This window comes from Pelodiscus sinensis, chromosome 22 (assembly GCF_049634645.1).
Source record: "Pelodiscus sinensis isolate JC-2024 chromosome 22, ASM4963464v1, whole genome shotgun sequence".
Lineage (NCBI taxonomy): Eukaryota > Metazoa > Chordata > Testudines > Trionychidae > Pelodiscus > Pelodiscus sinensis.
In genome coordinates, this window is record NC_134732.1 from 17,226,054 (window position 1) to 17,246,848 (window position 20,795).

The following is a 20,795-nucleotide window of genomic DNA, read 5'->3' on the forward strand; positions in this document are numbered from 1 at the left end:
TGAGGGGAGGAACTGGCCATGGGAGGAGCGGGGCTGGTGGGGGAGATGGGCGGGGAACTGGTTGGTGGGGAGCAGGGCTGGCCGGGAGAAATCGGGAGTGGGGAACCAGCCGGCAAGGAACAGGACTGGCCGGGAGGAGGTCAAGGGGAGCGGTGCTGGCTGGGAGAAATCGAGGGTGGGGAACCGGCCGGCAAGGAACAGGACTGGCCAGGAGGAGCTTGGGTGAGAGCGGGGCTGGTGGGGGAAATGGGGGGGAACCAGCTGGTGTGGAGCAGGGCTGATCGGGAGGGGATCGGAGGTAGAGGGGATGACCGGGGAGATGGGGGGAAGGCGGGACTGGCCAGCGGGAGCAGGTCTGGCCAGGAGAAGGTATGGGGGAGTGGGGCTGGCCCGGGGGGGAACTGGCCGGCGGGAAGCGGGGCTGGCCCGGGCACATGCAGATCCTGGGGCGCAGCCTGTCCCATGAATGGTCCTGGTGGAGCGCACAGGCAAGTCCGGCCCCGGGGATTCCATCCCGCCCCAGCCCCGCCCCCCCACTGTGTAGTTGCATACTGCCTAGCTGGTGAGCGTGTCTACCAGCCAGGCAGTATGCAACTATTTACTGATACTCATGATAATAATAAAACTTATTTTATTAGAAAATACTGGACATTTATATGTCCAGTATTTTCTCAATTTGTTTGCCGGACAGAAAGCTCAAATATCAGACTGTCTGGTTCAAAACTAGACACCTGGCAACCTTAGTTAAACATGCAGCATACAGGGCGAAGATTCAAGTCATTCTCTCTGAGGCAGGAGCTGGCATTTATTGAATGTTTGTACAGCACCCAGCACACCGGGCCTCTGACCTCTCTGAACATTAGATTCATGTAAAGGGTCCAAGTCAGCGGGAAGTGGTGCTGACTCTCGCTACTGCCCATTAAAGAGCAATTGCAATGTCACAGTCTAGAACTAAGCAGTTTATCAGGCCCAGCCCTGGGTCACGGCGGTGCGGAAAGACAAAAGTTTACAAGGGGTGTCGGGGGGGGGGGGCGTTCAACAACAGTTCAAGGTTCAGGCCGAGTCCCAGCCGGGCCGGGGTTGGGTCTCCTAGCTGGTGGACAAATGCAGGGGTTTTATCTCCACTGGGGAACTGACAGTGGTGTGTGGCAGCCACAGGGTTGGCGGGGATCCGGACCACAACACGCCAACCAGGTCTGTGGGTCCACGGGGATCCAAGCTGTAATGCACTTCCCACCCAACCCCCATCTCCTCAACCGCCATGGGGTTGGCGGTCCCTGGTCCGCTCCCCAGATCCCCCTGGGGGCCTACCTGGCTCAGGTGCTGCATCTCAGGGTCAGCTGGGGATGGAGGTGCTGGCAGCGTGTCCATTGGTTCTGGCTCAGGTAGGAGCCCAGGGGGACCAGTCCAGTCATTGGGGCCAGGTGGGGGTCCTTTCGGCGAGACTTTGGGCCGTGGTAGCAGTCTCCGTGGCCCGGGCAAGTCGTCACGGGCCGGCAAGTGTCCTAGCGGCCAAACCCAGTACTCCTATCAGGCCCCTTCACTGTGGGAGCTGAGGCTGGGCATCTGGTCTGTTCAGCCACGAGGCTCCAACTGAGCTCTGTGCTCTTATATACCCTAGCTTCTGGCTTCCTGTGGGCGGGGCTAGGTGAGGCTGGACCTGCCCACCAAGGGGTCTTAGAGGGCCCTTCTTCTTCCCGGTCAGAGGGAGGCCATGTTGCTGTCCCAGATCCATTACAGTGCACTCACAATAAGTCCTTTCACTGCAAGGATCCCAGGCATGGTACAGGTATTGAGCCTTGCCTTGTTTCTTCCTGCTGCCTGACAACTTGACAGCAGGCCAAGGAGGAAGCTCTGGCAGGCGTGGGATGGAACTGTTCACCCCTTGAGCAGGCGGGGCCACCGGGGTCTTGTCTAGGCCAGGGGATGTCAGGGAAAAGCCCCCTCCCAAGTTAGCACAGTTCAGCCACAATGGGCGGAGCACCCGACTAAGCCCAAATGTGGGCAAGGCTCTACTGCAGGGTTACTCAACACGCGGCCTGTTTGTTTGAGCCCCGTGATGCGGTTTGGGTTTACACGGGGCTCAACACACCGCCCATGGGTGGGATCCTGGGAACGTGGCCTCCACTGGGAACACGCTCCACAACGGCGAGGCGTCTCCCAGGTGGGGTGAGCATTGAAAGATGCAAGCGGATGGTCTGGCTGGAACAAACGGGTGCAAGGTGTCGGCGTTTCTAGCCCCCGAAGAGGAGGCGCTGGCAGCGCCGGGGCATGGTGTGAAAGAAGCTATTTGCATATATTTACATGTACATGCAACCACACTTAAATTGCGACCCTCGGCATGTGCTGAGAGTATCATTGTGGCCCCCAGGGCTTCCAAAGTTGATAGCCCCTGGTCTACTGGCTTCCAAGTATTTACTTCAGTGGCCATCCCTCTTCATCTCTCTGCTCTCACTTCCGAGGACAACTCCCATTAATAGGGACATGCAGGCCCCACTTATTCAAATGGGGGAGCCAGATCATCGGAGGCCCCTGCTGGCCATTATAGGAACTGCCACACATAAGGAGCCGTCCCAGAGTGACTCGTAGCGACTCTTTCTGCAGGACAGACTGCTTTCAGAGCAGAGAATCCCCGGCCGTTGGGTCTGTGGCCTGGAAGATCAGCCAGCTCCTGGTCACAGCCCTTTCAAAAGGCTCGTTTGGCTAATTCTGTGCACACCCCTCCCACAGCTGCGGAGCGCAGCGCCAGCAACTTCCCTGCAGCACAGGGACTGCAGGAGGGGTGAGTCAAGTGCGAGTGGGGCTTTTTTTTTTTTTTGCTTAACAACTTTGGTGAGGGGCAGGGTCACACAAATTCAATGAGCATTTTAGAGGGTTGCAGTATCAAAAAGTTTGAGAACCCCTGCATTAGAACATAAGAACGGCTATACTAGGTCAGACCAAAAGTCCATCCAGCCAAGTATCCTGTCTGCCGACTGGCCAATACCAGATGTCCCAGAGGGACTGAACACAACAGGTAATCCTCACATGATCCCTCCCCTGTCATCTATTTCCAGACAAACAGAGGCTAGGGACACTATTCTGACCCATCCTGGCTAATAGCCATTGATGGACCCAACCTCCATGAACCTACCTAGCTCTTTTTAAACCCTCTTAAAGTCCTAGTCTTCATGACATCCTCTGGCAAGGAGTTCCACAGGTTGACTGTGTGCTGCATGAAGAAAAACTTCCTTTTGTTTGTTTTAAACCTGCTACCTATTCATTTCATTTGGTGACCCCTAGTTCTTGTATTATGTGAACTAAGTAAATTAACTTTTCCTCACTCACTTTTTCCGTACCAGTCATGATTTTATAGACCTCTATCCTATCCCCCCTTAGTCTTCTCTTTTCTAAGCTACAAAGTCCACATCTTTTTAATCTGTCAATCCCAGTGTCCAGGAGAAGCCGCTAAAAGAGGGCATGAGATGAAGGCCCAGGCTCTGAATCTAGCCAAGCCGTGGGGCATAGAGCCAGCTTTGCCTCCCCAGCCACCTCAGGTCCTGCACCTCATGCAGCTTGGCGAGATTCGGAGGCTGGGCCTTCACCTCATGGCCTCTTTTAGCTGTTTCTCCTGGACATTGGGATTGCAAGGTTCGAGATTTACCAGCGCTCCAGGAATCCTGGCAATTTCACAGGTATTTTTTGGAACCCGTCATCCTCTCGGTTCCTTTTCATTCCCTTCCTCTTATGCTTCCTCTCCCCCAGCACTCTCCTCCCTGGTTCTGCTGCCTACCCGGAGCAAGGGATTGGGCTCCATCTGCAAGCTCGCGTCCTTCCGTGTCTCTCAAATTCGCCTGACAGCCTGCTGGCCCTCAGCAAAGCATTTGCGTCAGAATCAGGGGTGAGTGTCCAGTCTTCCTGATATTTCCATAAAATAAACAGCCGGAGCCAGGGGTGGAAGGATGAGTCCTTGCTCTTTGCATGGATTTATGAGAAACTATTCAGGAGGATACATTGAAAGAAAGTATTTTTTTCCTCCCTTCATATAAATTCCGACAGCTTATCTCCAAAGTTCAGCTGCTTTGGAGCTCACCGGCCTGCCTTGTGCTGTGGTACTGCTGATCCTTTATGGGGAGAACAGCTCAGGAATGCCACTTGCACACGATAAAAGTCTGGGCGGGTTCTGTTCTAATCGATTTGAGACTTACATGCTTGCGGGAGGGGAGCAGGCAGGCTGGGGGTAACGGAGGGAGGAGAAATGGTCAGCTAAGGAGCCCTTTCTATTCGCCTGGGAAAGATCAAACAAGCTTCTTAGCACACATAATTAGGAAAGGTCCCAAGAAAACTGGAGAAGCGTTTGCACCGGTGGCTGGGTGGGAGGGTAGTAAAAACCGGGTGTGGCCAAATCTGCTTTCCAGTCCCTTAGTGATGGCAATCCAATGAGAAATGGGAGTGTACACACAAGTGCGCACACCCACACATGGGCACATGTGCGTGCAAACCAGAACGTTGTTTTGTGGCTTTCAGGCAACGATTTCAAAGCACTAGGTGGACAGAAATCAAGTCTGGCACCCTCCCCATCCCTCGCAACAAGCAGCAGGTAAATAATGTCTCCTTTTCCCAACTAGAGAAACTGAGGCACAAAGCTGTTAAGCGACTTGCTCTAGGGCACACAGGGCTGGGACCCAAACCCTCATGCCCTCTAGCCACCAAGACAGTCTTTCTGCCTCATAAGAAGTAAAGCCAAAGGCCAGATCCCCAGGTGGGTTAGCACAAGTAGTCTGATTTACACCAGTTGAGATCCTGTCTCCCGGAAAAGCCAGCAAGAGCCGTGAGATCATGACTGAATTATTCTCAGGCCTGGGCCACTCAGAATTAGGAGTGCCTTACCAGCATGCTTACCAGTTAACTGAAGGGCATGGCCAGCGGGCAGCCTGTGTGTTGGCTATCCTGCCTCTCCCAGAGTGCAGGGGGAGGGGAGCGGGCACCACTCTGGGAGAGGCAGGATAGCCAACACACAGGCAAACGCCCTATCCCCTAGGCCACACCAGAACCCGCCCCACCACCTCACACCCACAGTGGCTTGGCTGGCAGGACTCTGGCCGGAGTGGGCCAATGGGGCTGGAGCAGCCCTTCCCCTGTCACCAGTGGTTACCCTGTTAAATAAATCATTTAACTGATTAAGCATTGTAGATGGGTTTTACATCCTTCCTCAGAATATCCACAGTCACCTCCTTCATGCCCAGCTCCCATGATGCAGCAGTTTCTCACAATGGACACAAGTGAAATACTGATGGACAGCCAAGATCTCTCCAGTCACAGAACCCAGTGGCACTGAGCCAGACGCAGCGTAACCCCTGGGGGAGGGAAATACCAACATTCATGTGCGGGAGGAGTTTATTTCAGGCAGCCCCTGGAGTGGGTTTTACCTCTTCTTCACCCATGTGGGGGTACATGCCGTATTCACACTGGGTCACCTAACAACAATAGATGCTTCAGCTCAATTGCCTCATTCCAGGCTAATGGTTGGATCCAAAACCAGTAAAGCCGTATCCAATTAAATGTAATGGTGCAAGAATGATTCCCCAAAACACTGGTGCTTCAAATTAACCCTAAGGCATTTCATGAGATGGAAGAGCGCAGTTTGGAACTCGGGACACATCCCTAGACACTTCTAGTGACACCCAGGACCCAGCTGGGAGTGGGGGATAATCTGCACGTACTAGGTGATAGTTAGCAGCCATTCATAAAGACCAGAGTGGAAAAGCAGGACTGTTGCTGTGTATCATAGCTCCAGGCAGTGCCTTATAATTCCAATTAAGGAACACAAACTGGAGCACATAAAACCTTTAAGGAGAGTGAGGGAAAAAGGGAGGGGGAGGGATGTACCTTTAAACTATCGCCCAAAGTCACAGCTGCCACGAGAGCAAAGAAATATCAAATATTTAGCATCTTTAAAATGTTAAATGAGTTATGCCCTGTCAAATCAGACCCATGTACAGGCTGGGGACCGAGGGATTGCTACAATTTTTTATGCACTGGGCACACCCAGGGTTGGTTTTTTCCTTCAGGATCTGTTCAGGATCAGGACCCCATTGTAGTAGGCTGGGTAACAAAACAAATACAACAGATGCTAATCTCGGACACCTTTCGGCATCTCCTCCTTGCCTGGGTATTCCTGAGATGCTGAAACTCAGTGGATTATAAAGGACACCGCACCCTGCAGCATTATAAAGGACATTATAAAGGACACTGAGCCAGCAGACACAGGATCAGGTGGGAGTGACGGAAAAGCATTTCTACCCAGGAGTTTGCTGGGGCCACTCAGCAACCAGGAGACCCACTTTTCCCTTCTTCACAGCCATGCACAGTTGTGTGTTTAACAGAGCAGCACTTTCATCTTCCAGGCAAAGGGCCAGATTCTTAGCTGGTCTAAATCAATGGGGCAGCGCTGATTTACCTCAGCCGGGGAACTGATCCAGACAATCTGCACAGGGTGGCGGCTTCAATGCTCCGAGCGATGTGGCAACTTTCCAGGACAGGGCTCTGCAGCAGCATCCCACAAAGTCCTACATGCCAGGGAATGGGCCAGTGGTCACAGGTGAGGGTGGTGAACAAGGGCAAGAATTCAAGGTGCTCAGTGCTGAAGCCCGCCTTTCAAAGGTATTTAGGCATCACTCCCTTAGAGCCTTGCTGATCAACTAAGCACATGGTAAGGAGGAGTAAGGGACCCTGTGTCCACTTTAACTTACAGCCACCATTGGGCAAAATGTTTCCTGTGAGCTGAGCGCTTGGGTGGCCACTCAGGAGAGATTGGAAGGCAGGATAAGGGACCCGCTGAAAGAAGGGAGGCGGGGTGGGTTCTGGAGTGGATTAGGGGATAGGGCATTCTCCTCGGAAGCCCTAGCCCCACTTCCCCCTCCGCCCACCCTGGGAGCGGCAGGACAGCCAACACAGGGATGGAGCTGCCTTGCACATTAAGAAGGCAGAATAAGGGTCCTACTGACGGTAGAGAGATGAGGTGGGTTCTGGTGTGGCATAGGGGATAGCTCACTGGCTTAGGAAGCGCCGATTAGCAGAGCACCCACAACAAAGGATTTTTATTGCTATGGCTGGTGCACATTTGCACCTGCCTCAGTGCGCATAAAAATGTATTCCTCACATGGATGGAAAATATCCGCACATGGCTGGAAGAAATGAGAGGGAACATTGGAGCCGGTGGACAATAGAGAAGTCCCATCTGGATAAAATACCACAGACCTCTAGAACATCACCATGCTTGTGACAAGAGCAGCCTCTTCTCAGATAGGGCTCATTACTAGAACTTAAAAACAACAACAACAAAAAGCCAACGCATGCCAGCCACTCTGCACTTTCTCTTCCTGTATTTCATACAGAATAAAAAAACCACCACCACCACAAGAAAAGCCCAAAAGCTTAGGAAGAAGCAAAATGTGAACAGCTCTGACTTTAATCTCCCTGCTGGGCCAGTCGATTAAAACAACCACATAGGTTTAAATTCCCTTTAACTAGGGCCTTTGCACTATAGACACCAAGGCAAACCCAACTGTATCAAGCCCCCCAACTCCTCACACAGATGCCAAGCGAATGCTGTGCCTTCTCCATCCAGCTGCTGCCGACGATGCAGTTTGAGCTTCCTCGGGCCGCGAGAAGTTCTCTAGCACTGAATGAAACATTAGAGCAGAGACAGAGCGAACGCAAGTGCCGAACAAACGATGGAACTCAAAACTCATTCTGACCCCTCCCCTGGAAGAAGAAAACGAGGAAGGAAGAAAGGGAGGATGCTCCTGCTGCTGGCTTCGTGCTGCTCAATTATTTACTTCCCAAATGAGAAGGTGGCTCAGATACACTTAGTGCTTCAAGGAGCAAATGCGAGTAAGAAGCAAAGAGAAAGGAACATTCCTTTCAACTCGGACTGCTGGGTCATTGGGTTTCTCATCGTTAAAAGGAGGCTTCACGTGGAAGAGAGGCGATTTAATGGTTGGAGCAGAAGACAGAGAGGGAGGACTCCTGGATTCCAGCAGGGCCTCTGGCTCTGTCAGTGACCTTTCCATGTCAAGTGGAGGTGATCGGACTTCCCTCCCTTTTAGTGGGATGGAGGTTTGGTGCGTTAATGCTCTTGGAGCATGTTGAGAGATGAAAGACAACGCCTGCTTGCTTATCACGTGGCTTTGATGCTAACCGTCCTCCCCTGGTTTCTTTGGATGCTAACAAGCCCTACTCCACTGTGGTTTTTATTCCATCCACACCAGGAGTCTCTATGGCTTGTACAGCAGACGGGTTGTGCGTGGTGATCAAGAGAGAAAGACGTGACAGGTTGCACCTCTATAACCGGAACTCTCTGCTCCGGCAGCATCCGTGGTCCTGCCAGGATCAGAAAATCCTGGCGCTGTGGGGAATGGGGGTGAGGAGCCCGGAATGATGCAGAGGAGGGGCGACGCATGACCCAGCTGGACTGGAGGGGGCACTTGCATGGCTCAGCTGGGCTGCAGGAGTTTGGGGGGAAGGAGCCAGCATGCGGTTCAGCTGGGATGCAGGGAAAGCCGGGAAGCCTGGTGGTGGCGGCAGGGCAGGGGGCGGGGCCGGCAGTAGAGGGGCAGAAATGACCTTCCCTAGTCCGGCAAAATCCCTCATCTGGGACCAGTTAGGTACTGAGGGTGCCGGACCAGGGAGGTCCAACCTGTATTAAGGTCTGTGATAGGGGCCTCTCACTTCTCTTTAGAGGCGTAGGAAAGCCCAGTCTGCTAATGCTTCAAAAGGTCTCAGTACCCAAATGAGTGACCCCCTTTTTTTTTTCCAATCTCAGAGGGGTCGCTGTGTTAGTCTGTGTCTGCAAAAACAACCAGGCGTCCTGTGGCACCATATAGAGACTACGGGTATGTCTACACTTGAACCCTCTTTCGAGAGAGGGATGCAAATGAAGACATTCAAAATTGTAAATGAAGCTGGGATTTAAATATCCTCTGCTTCATTTGCATATCCGCGTTATGGCGCTATTTCGAAATAACATACACTGTTAAGACGTGGTTATTTCGAGAGAAAACCCTTCTCTTGAAATAACCCTTATTCCTCATACAATGAGGTTTACCAGTTATTTCAAGAGAAGGGTTTTCTCTCTAAATAACTGCATCTTAACAGCGTCTATTATTTCAAAATAGTGTTATTTCGAAACAGCGCCATAACATGAATATGCAAATGAAGCATGAGATATTTAAATCCCGGCTTCATTTGCAATTTTGAATGTCTTCACTTGCATCCCTCTCTCGAAAGAGGTTGCAAGTGTAGACATACGCTAACAGATTAATTAGAGCATAAACTTTTGCAAGTAAGACCCACTTCTTCAGGTGAATTGGAGTGGAGTTTAGTGAGGCGGGGGTGTATATACATAAGGACAACAAAAGAAAGAAGATACTTGTGTAAATGAGACCAATCAAGTCAGCCTGGAGGTGGCTCATTCACAGCAGCTCCTATGAAAATGTGACTATCAAGAGAGGGGAAGTTGCTTTTGTAGTGTGTTAACCAGTTAAGATCCTTATTCAATCCTGCCTTGACAGTGGTGAATTTGCAAATAAGGAGCTCACCATTTGAACGTCTGGCCCCCTGGGCTTGTCCTGGTTCACACAGGAAGTCCATGACACAGACAGGAAGTGAAGCCAGCTCAGCTGAATCCCAGTCTAATGCCTTACACAAAAGGTATAACCGTACACCAGCTTAATTAAATCAGCTCAGAGTGGATGGATTTAAAGCAGCTGTATAGTAATTTAGGACAGGTCTACACTAGACCCAGCCGCTCGTCTTAAGATACGGAACTCCAGCTATGTAGAATACTACGTATTCTACATAGCTGGAGTCAGATTACCTTCAGCCAGACTTGGCGGCATCTCCACAAGAGAACTACCAGCTACCAGCGGGGGTGCCCTCTGAGTTTGATTTAGCGAGTCTTAACTAGAAAGACAGGGCCTTAGTTTGCCTCTGTAAATATGCAGGCATCAGCTACTGCAATAGAAGTGCGTCCACACAGGGTTTTGCTCTGGTTCAACTAAATTGGATTTTTAAGTCATTTCAGTTAAACCAATGCAACCCCTTTGTATGTAGGGTTGCCAGGTATCCGGTATTGAACCGGACAGTCTGGTATTTTCACCTCCTACCTAATAAAAAAAATTCAGAATATACTGGACACCTAAAATGTCTGGTACTTTCTGATTTTTTCCTGGCCAGGAGGCGAAAATCCCGGGTGCTTACCGGGTTCCACAGGGGAGCTGTCTGGCCTGGCACAGGGAGGCAAGACAGTGGGTGGCCGCCGGCTGCCTGTTAAGGCCAAAAAGCCTCAAAAGTGTTTCTTCAAGGGGCCATGCTGTTTTAAAAAAATGTATTTATTTATTTATTTTTGCTTAACAACTCTCGGGGTCCTTTTTTCTTTTTTTTCTTTGTTCGGTATTTTTTCAGAAACCATCTGGCAACCCCATCTGTATGGAGAAGTCAGTATATTCCACACAGGTCCGTGCACAACAATTCAGCATGGGGGTGCCCTTCCCATCAACCCCATAACAAGGCCTGCTTTTTCTTACACCGGCTCGGACTCTGCCTGAAACCCAGGCCAGCCACTGGCTTCTCATTACGCGAAGGTCATGACCCTAGCTCTGGCTGAGGGGGCGAGAGCTACAGTACATGAGAGTGGTGTTCACAGCCTTTTCTTTCCAACAGCATGATGCACAAAAGACTGATCAGCTGTGGGATGGACCTCGATGCATCGAAAACTCCTGCAACGTCTTATTAAAATGTATCCCACATGGGGTTGCCCTTTAGAAATTATCTTGGCACCTCATCAGAGTATTTGTTGTTATTTAATGAGACAGGCAGGCCCAGGCCGTGGGCTTGGAACATGATACAAGGGAGATGCAAAATGAACCAGGGCTCTGGGCTTTGAGGACCGCAAAGGGGGGAGAGGCAGGAGCGTTGTGCTTCTCTCGATCTGGGCTCCGAATGTGCAGAATGGGTAGGAGTTTCGGCTCTCTGCATTAAAAAGTGCAGCCGCAGAGGAGAGGGCTTTCTCGTGCCGCGTCAGCATTTCGTCCCAGCAGCAGGTCTCTGGATCAGAGTGACAGCTGTGCGGTAGCGCTGACATGCAGCCGGGGTCTGCCCCAGAGCTTGTCGGAGTAGTCACAACACAGGATGCAGGTCACCCATCTCCAGAGGAGAGATTTGGGCCCACTGTGATAGGCTTACAGAAATGGTTAGAGATAGAATACATGCATGCATGCACGCATATGTATTCACACCCATACAGAGGCACACGCGCACGCACACACACACACACACTCATACAGAGGCACGCCCGCACACACACACACACACATTCAGAGGTACACACATTCGCATCTATACAGAGGCCTGCACACACATGTATTCATACCCATAGAGGCATGCACACACACACACACACACACACACACACACACACACACTTATAAAGAGGCACTCACACATATTTACACCATACAAAGGAGCACGAGCACACATATTCAGAGGTGCACACGCACACATATTCACACCCATACAGAGGCGTGTGCACACACACACACTCACACCCATACAGAGGGGCACACACACACACTCACACCCATACAGAGGCATGTGCACACACACACACACACACATTCACACCCATACAGAGGCACACACACACACACACACACACTCACATCCATACAGAAGCGGGCGCACACATGTATTCACAACCATACAGAGGCACACACATACACACACACACTCACACCCATACAGAGGTGCATGCGCACACATATTCACACTCATGCAGAGGTGCATATACACACATATTCACACTCATGCTGAGGCGCACACACACACAAGCACAGGCATGCACAGACAAGCATATCCAGATGATCACCCACATACACACGAGCAGGCACACAGGAGAGTGCACATGCACGCTCATGTGTATGTGTGTGATCATCCGGATATGCAATTCCCCATTTTTTACAGTCACTTCTGAATGAAAATGGCTACACTGGCTCACTGACAGGTTCCTCGTTGCCAAGCAAAAACCCCTGTGATCTTCCAGATTCCACTCGGACAAAGATGGAGAGACTAGCAGGAATCCACTGGGCTGCGGCTCCAACAGGCACCTCTGTCCTGCAACGTCAGAGGAAATGACTTGGCCTTGGCTGAGAAGTTCTCTGAGGCCACCACTTACCTGCCCCGTCTCCTGCAGCACCCCGGCTGCTCTCAGCCTCGCTGCCTTAGCGGGAACGACTCTGTTCCATGGGGGAGAATTAGGAGGAAAAAAATCAGTTGGGCAACAATGCTCCGACTCACCTCAGGGCAGCAGAGGGGCCCCCAGAGCCCGGCCTACCCAGTGCAGCAGGCTGTGAAATCAACAACTCTCCGGGCTTCGCTTTTTGCTCCAGTCAGCCGAGAGGAGTGTTCTTTGAGGCAGCCCTTTCGAGGCTCCGCTCCCATATGCCGCCTCTCTGAGGGGAATGGAGGGGCATGGGCTGGCCTAAGCATTATTATTCTAGGAGGGGGCTCCGTGTCGAGTGGTCCCACAGTTGAGCTGAAAGACAGTTGTGTGGGCGGCACGCGCAGATCGAATCCACATTACACGTGTGTGTGCACACGCACGCCCGGCACCGCCACGTCAGCGCGCGTGTAGCAGCCGGAAAATTCACACTCGCTGACTATGGCCCCTGGCAATGAGGGGTCTCCTCAGGCAAACAGCAAACAGCACTGAGGGATTCCACTCTCCCTTCCCCAGATGGGGGATGGGTGACCATGGGGCATTCTCATTATATTCCATTCCCCGTCCCCTCTACACACGGCTGGGCACGTCAAGGCTGGGAAGTGGATCCCTGAAGATGTGAGGATGTCAGGTGCCTTTGGGGCCTGCCTACAGATATGGGAGAACCAGCAAGAGAGGGGGGCGGGGGTTGCAAAGGAACCACTCCCAATATTAATGCTTGGTGCAAAGGTCTTGTGTAAATTGAGGGGATGAGGCAGAAGGATCAGGCCCTCATAGAGTTGTGTGGGAAGCTAGGGGCCAAGCGTGCAGTAGGGTGTCCTTCTTGGCAGAGGGGTGAGGGGAGCAAGCTGCCGCTGTGGGCAGGAGGAAAAGCAGGCGGGAGAGATCCGTGCTGGACTCAGGGAGAGCAGCTCGCAGGTAAACAGCCCTTTTCCACCGCGCCAGATGATTTAGGAGAGAATAAAATCAGCCCAGTCGGGTTTAATTCCCATTGATAATGTCCATGTGCAATTAGAGCCAATTAGGGTGAGGCAGAGAATGACAAGTGTTTGGCCAGGAGGTGGGGGTGGGGGGTCAACACAGCAATCCAATTTCCCAACCACCAAATGCAATTAAAGAGTATTACTTACCCAGCTTGCCCAGGAGGGCCGACACATAAATGGCAAAAGCTGGGAGCGTGCGCGCCTTTCTCCCCAGCATGCAGACCGACCGGAACAGGCGAGCCCCCTGCCCAAGTCTCCGGCTCCGGGAGGTGGCCTCCATGTACTTCACCATGGTTATGGTTTTCCTGGTCATCCTGGTGGTGGCTCTGCAAGGGACGGCTCCCCGGGAGAATTATTTCCCTTACAAGGTGCCCCTGGATCCCCAGAGTTCTCTGGAGCTCTCGTGGAACGTCAGCTACCCGGAGCAGGTGGTGCATTTCCAGCTCTTGGCCAAGGAGCTGAAATTCGGGCTGCTCTTCGGGATGTCGGACAGGGGCGAGTTTGAGAATGCGGACCTGGCCGTGCTCTGGAGCGACGGGCACAGCTCCTATTTCGGGGTAAGCTGCTTGCACACTACCAAGGTTCTAAGCCCAGAGGCCCGTCCAGGGAGTCCAACCCTGGGGTGGTTTCCTGTAGTACGAAAGGACTGAAATGTACCAAGGTGTAGGTCCCAGTGGAGCCCACGGTGTGCTGGTGTAACCCACACACCTCCTGGGTGTGGTGCACTGTCCCGCGTTGTGGCACCGAGACCACTTCCAGGGAGATCAATGCGTCTGCTCTGAAAGCCAGTAGAGTTTTAGCTCATGTGGGAGAGGTTCATGCACTAAGCTCCAACGTCCCAGATGCGATTATGCTCGCTGGTGTTACACTGGCTGAGTGAAACCTTCAGGCTTGGTCTGTACATTTAGCTGTGGGTAGTTCACAGGTGTGTGGAGGTTAATTCCGAAGGATCAAATCCCCCAGACAGGAGTATGGTCTAGGATGTTGAACAGAGTAAACTAGTGACTGAACCACACCTGCGAGTTAGACAAGGAGAGAGGAGATAACAATGACTCTCATTTCTTGACTCCGGTGTCTTTAGAGTACTTTGGAAATAAATAAAGTAACAGGTGACTGGCTATCAGCAGCTCCCACAAGCACCAACAATGTAATTTGCTTGTGCGCTTGTCAGTCCCATTAAAAATTAACCACAGCTCCAGTTAATGACACCGGCAAAGTGTAAAAGTGACCCTCCAGAAGGTCTGCTCCTGTCAGGGTCTCTAAGCCAGACACAAGTCAGATGTGGAGCTGTAGCAAAGATCAGCAGGACATTGGAAAATACAATTTGACTGCTAGCTGTCAGGAGCACAGTCTTAGAAGAAAGTAAACCCGCAAATGCATGGTGGAGGGGCGGGGGGGGGGGGGGGGGAGAAGGGAGAGCAACAATGCTGAAAAGCTAGACAAGACACTGGATAGCTCATTTCTGATTATGCTTTGATTTTGCTATTGCAAAAACCAAACCCATTGGAAAGGAAACTGAAGTATCTGAAATAACGAATCATACGAACTCCCCCAGGCCTTTGGGCAGGGCTCACTGTCAGTTTGTTTCAGGGTAGAATGCAATGCTGATTTTTTTTCCCCCCATCAGTTTGAAATTACCAATAAAATAGGCCTTCACAAGTATCAGTAATGCAATCTACAATATAATAGAAGGGTGATAGAGGGCTTGAGATATTTATCTGTGCGCTGGTTTTCTCACTAATTACCAGCTAATCACCACTGTGGGATGACCTGAATGCTACAGGATTGCAAAACATCAGGTAATAAAGAACATAAAGGAACATTTCTAGTATGGCTTTTTTCTGTTCATTGTAAGATGTACAGCACTCAGTTCAAAAGCACTGCCTTGACTTTCAGTTCCATTTTTGGTACGTAATAGCCTCCTTTAATAACTGGAGGAGGATCTATAGAAATCGGTAGACTATTGTCTCTCTTCCCAGCAGTCTCTCTTTTGGTTCTGTTTGTCAGATGCTAAAAGATCCCAATTTCACCTTTCTCACAACGAATTTTGTATGAAAACAAAACCTGTGCTTGATTCCTGATTTTCTCCTTCTAAGAACAATATGGTCAAGCAATATAATTCCACACTTCAAGTTGAAACAATGCCAGGATGTCTATTCCATTTTATTTCTCAGACAAACATAAAATGAAATCAATCAATAGCTACTGCACTGGCGTACAAGGAATAAGATACTGCCCAATCTCCTCTTAGACCCAGTAAGAAGAAGAGACCCACTGGAGATGGGAACGTCTCAGAGGTGTGGCCGTGTTAGTCTGTAACTTTCATAACAATGAGCAGTCCTGCAGCACTTTAGCCCTAGTTTACACTGGAACCTTAGTCCGAAATACCCTACCCCCTGTTCAAATTTGTAAACAATGCGTCCACACTACCAAGCCATATTTCAGAATAACGGGCCACAGAATTTAAACTCCTGGGCTGTGTCTACACTGGGCCACTTATTCTGGAAAATCAGCCGCTTTTCCAGAATAAGCTGCGAGCTGTCTACACTGGCCTCTTGAATTTCCGGAAAAGCAACGACGCTCTACTGTACAAAATCAGCCACTATTCCGGAAAAACTATTCTGCTCCCGCTCGGGCATAAGTCCTTATTCCGGAACACTGTTCCGGAAAAGGGCCAGTGTAGACAGCCCAGTAATATTTTCCGGAAAAAAGCCCCGATTGTGAAAATGACGCTCGGGGCTCTTTTCCGGAAAAGCGCATCTACATTGGCCATGGACGCTTTTCCGGAAAAGGGCTTTTCCGGAAAAGCAGCCTGCCAATATAGACGCTCCTTTTCCGGAAAAACTTAAAACGGAATACTATTCCGTTTTAAGCAGTTCCGGAAATTCTTGCCAGTGTAGACGTAGCCCTGCTTTTCATGAGGAATAACGCTATAGGTACAAAATAACGTTAGTGTGGATGCTCTGATGCCACTAATTTGAATTGATTGGCCTCCCGCAGCTGCCCAGGGGCTCTAAGTCTGAGGTAGTGCGTCCACATTAATGAAACCCACCTCAGACTCATTTTGAGGCTTCCCCGTAGCGAGGACATGCAAGTTCAAATTTGTTAAATTGGGAAGTCTTAACTCAAATGTACTAATTTCAAAATAATTTCCCAGTGTAGACATGGCTTTAGAGACCAACACAAATATATAATATCACGAGCTTTCGTGGGTAAAACCCACTTCCTCAGATGAGATGGAGAAGTGAAAGACACAGGGGCTTTGTCTACACTGCAGGGGTTTTGTGCAAGAAGAAGAGTTCTTGCGCAAAAACATGTCCACACCTCAAAGCGCACCGCAAAAGTGCTGTGCTTTTGCACAAGAGGGCGTCCACACTGCATGGACACTCTTGCGCAAGAAAGCTCTGATGACCATTCACAGAATGGCCATCAGAGCACCTCTGCTTTTTCCCATAGGAGTTTCTTCCGCAAGAAACCCCTCTGGAGCGTCCATACCTGCCTTTTTGCGCAATAGCTGTAGCGCAAAAAGGAGTTATGCCTCGTAGAAGGAGGTTTATCTACACCGGCAAAAGCCCTCTGTTTTGCCGTTTTACTGCCGATTTACTTGCGCAAAAGCACATTTGAGGTGTGGACGCTCCACAGGTTTTTGCGCAAAAACCTTGCAGTGTAGACATAGCCATACTTGATAACCCAGTCCATACTCCCAGAACTAGTACAAGTTTTAGGCCTTGATCTACTAAATCTTTAAACCCAGCACTGCTTATGGGGCCAGTTTTGCCACCCGTAAGTAGTGCCCGGCCGTCCTTTACTTTTAGTTCCGTCTTGCTGAGATCATGGGCACTATTCGCAGAACATGTTCTGGCTGCAGATAATTAAGGTCGATAAAGGTGAATAATGGTCTGCAGTACCATCCCTTTAGTCCTCCAAGGAAAGGCTGGGTCTGATCCTACGCCAGCAGCAGCTGGTCTGCAGTAAGTCTTTGAAAAAAAATGTTTCAGCACGGACAAGTGCAATATCTTCTTAAACCCCTCCAGCCACGATTCTCAAACTGTGGGTCCCGGCCCCCAAAGTGTCACAAGCAAATTAGAGAGGGGTCGTGAGCAACTTAGAGTGGGAGTTGTGGTATCACAAAGTTTGAGAACCCCTACCCTACAGGATCTCCCTACGGGTATGTCTACACTACAGAGGTTTTTTTTTTTTTTTGAAAAACAGCCATTTTTCCGGAAAAAAAACTTCACTTACGTCCACACTGCAATCACGTTCTTTTGGAAAAAAACTGAAAGTACAGAGGGGTTTTTCCGACATTGGTAAACCTCTTTCTATGAGGAAGAAGCCTCTTTCTGAAAGAGCTCTTCTGGAAAAAGGCGTGCGTGGACGGGGAAGAGGGAGTTTTTTCAAAAGAAGAGGAAAAAGCACAGGTGCCCTGGTCCATAGTAATTACAGCTTACATGCGAGAGAGCGTCCATTCAGTGTGGTTTTGCTGTGTAGACGCTCTCTTTCGGAAGACGTTTTTTCGGAAGATCTCTTCCGGAAAAGCTTCTTCTGAAAGAAGCCTGCCGTCTAGACATAGCCTACCTCTGCGCTGCTTGTCTGAAATCCAGTCCTTTGCTTAAACAGGGGTGGGGAATCTTTTTTGGGTTGGGGGCCACTGGCCTACAGAAAAATCAGGCAGGAGCTGCGCACAATTGAGAAACAAAACAAAAGCAAACAAAAAACCCTCCCCCTCTGGCGTGGCCCCAACTGAGAAGGAGAAAGACCCTCCTCACATTCCCCTCACACACCAGAGCCTAGAGGAGCCCAGCCTAGTAGATTGTGTGTGCTCCAGTCCTGCAGGAGGATGGTGGGGAGGAAGGGAAGGGGATGGAGCACCAGCACGGACACCCCAATGCTGGGGGGAAGTTGGGGGCTGCATCCGGCCCACGGGCCTGAAGTTCCCCACCCCGGCTTAAGGAACATGGATGCTGTGAACATAAAAAGTGAGGAAGTGGGTCTGGCCCATGAAAGCTCATCATCTAATAAACCATCTTGTTAGTCTTTAAAGTGCTACATAGTGCTGTATAAAAAGTGAGACACTTTTCAAAAAGTTACTAGCAGTCACTGTGCTTAGTAAACACACTATCATCACCCCCACATACGATACATTTTGATTCCCTAAAAAACATCGTTTGGTGCAGTGTAAATTCTGGGTCTGATTTACTCCTACTCTGAATCTGCTGTTCCACAGGTCCCTGGGGAAATGCCCCTGATCAATGGATTATTATTTGTACCACACATGCACCTAGGAGCCCAACTCATGGGCCAGGACTAGTGTTCCCTGCAAGCTGAGCATTTGCGCAGCCACTTTGGAGAGATGCAGATGCCACCCAGCTGATTAGCAGAGCACTCACAGCTAGGTGTTTTGTTTCTACGGGTGGTGCACATCCACACATGCCCGAGGGCACATACAATTTATTCCGCACGTGGATGGAAAAAGTCCGCGCAGGGCTGGAAAAGTTTAGAGGTGTGCCAGGTGCTATACACATACAGAGCAAAAAGACAGGCCAGATAAGATTGACCACCACGGGCAAATCAACATCTAACTGGTGATATGGAATTTTTTCCCCTCTTCCACAGGATGCTTGGACTGATGAGAAAGGGCAGGTTCACATGGATTCCCAGCAGGACTACCAGCTCCTGAAAGCACACAGAACCCCTGAGGGACTCTACCTGATCTTCAACCGAGCCTTCAGCACCTGCGATCCGAAGGACTACCTTATAGAGGTACTGCCGCGCCGAGCCATGGGCAGAGGCAAAGCGCCGGCTCAGTATTTCTCCTGTGTACGGGATGGTCTGTACTCCCGGGAGCTCTGCCATGCAAGTGGATTGGCGCATTGGGATCACTTAGCATTGCGAGCACAGGACTGAACCGATAACAAAGAGGTGAAATCCTGGCCCTACTGAAGTCACAAAAAGCCTTTGTGATCTGGTGAGGTTTAAATAGCTGCGGTCTAGTGGTTAGAGCTCTAGGTCAAAAGTCAGCAAGACTAGGGCTGTGGATTGAAAGCCAGGGCACTTGCACGTCTGAGCACACTTACATGGGTGTACATTAGGAGCAATGTTCCCTCTCATTTTTTTCCATCCACGGGCGGAATAAATTTTGTTAAGTGGACAGAGGCATGTGCAGATGTGCACCACCAGTAGAAACGTATGCCCCTGAATCTCTCCTGGGTGGCCGCTCAAGTGCTCGGCTTACAGGGAACACTGCTTAAGAGTCACTCCATTGTAAGGAGTGAGTTATACGGGTGTAAAACGGGCATGATATCAGAATCCAGTCTCTGGCTGTGGCTGTGACATGCTGTGTGAATGCAGATATGTGGTCTCACTCCTCTGTGATTCATGTGCACAAAGACATTACATACACCAGAGGTGGGCAATAAAACAGAGGCAGTTTGCCAGGGTTAGGCCCGGGTGGGCCACTGCCGCTTTATTTACCTGCACCTCCACAGGTACAGCTCCCTGTAGCTCCTATTGGCTGTGGATCACCATTCCTGGCCAATGGGAGCTGCGGGAAGGGAATCAGACCAGGACATAAGAACGGCCAAAGGTCCATCTAGACCAGTATCCTGTCTGCCGACAGTGGCCAATACAGCCAGTTCCCAAGTTACGAACGCATAAACTTACGACCATTCATATTTACGACCAACCTCCTATACAGCCGGAACCCGAGTTACGAACGAAATCCGCACTTACAAACAGCACGGCCGTATGTAAGTGAATGTAATCCAACTTACGAACGGATCGAGTTATGACCTAGTGTTTGGTACATAACTTGTTCGTAAGTCAGAGACCAGCTGTACCAGATGCCCCAGAGGGAGAGATCACAACAGGTAATCCTCACTTGATCTCTCCCCTGTCTCCCACTTCCAGAGAAACAGAGGCTCGGGACACCATTCCTACCCATCCTGGCTAATAGCCATTTATGAACCTAACCTCCATGAATCTATCTAGCTCTATTTCGAACCCTGTTAAAGTTCTAGCCTTCACCACATCCTCTGGCAAGGAGTTCCGCAGGTTGACTGTGCGCTGAGTGAAGGATAACTTCCTTTTGTTTGTGTTAAATCTGCTGCCTATTAATTTCACTAGCCAATTAGCCCGTCATAAGACGGGATTTTCAGGTCTCTCCTCCACGTCGGTCTTCTCTCCTGAGCCTCCAGTCTCTCTCTCTCTCTCAGCTCTCTGTCTCTCTCTTTCTCTTCTCCTTCCGCTCCTGCCTCTCACTTGGGGGACTGCGGAGCCCAAACAACTGTTTGGGCTCTGCGCTCCCCGTGCTGCATGGGGAGCGCGGAGCCCAAACAGTCGCTTGCACCACTTGCTCCCATGTGGCAGCCCAGCTCAGCGGCGCAGAAGTCAGCCGAGCGCCACTGCGGGAGGCGAAGGGGGGCGGGGCAGTGATGTTCACGGCCAGGGGGCGGGGCCTGGAACCACTGTCACCACCCCGCCCCCCTTTGCCTCCCACCATGGCACTCTGCTGACTTCTGCGCCATTCAGCCGGGTCGCCGCAGGGGAGCAAGCAG

The 20,795-nt window shown here is 50.7% G+C and overlaps 1 protein-coding gene across 1 annotated transcript in view; it reads left to right on the forward strand.

The window, feature by feature from the left end:
• Window positions 1–13,381: 13,381 nt before the first annotated feature.
• Window positions 13,382–20,795, forward strand: part of DBH (dopamine beta-hydroxylase) — a 43,200-nt gene continuing 35,786 nt past the window's right edge. The window contains exons 1-2 of the mRNA XM_006123799.4: window positions 13,382–13,799; window positions 18,856–19,002. Coding sequence (XP_006123861.2) covers window positions 13,419–13,799; window positions 18,856–19,002 — 528 coding nt within the window. The 5' untranslated portion in view covers window positions 13,382–13,418. The remainder of the gene's footprint in view (window positions 13,800–18,855; window positions 19,003–20,795) is intronic.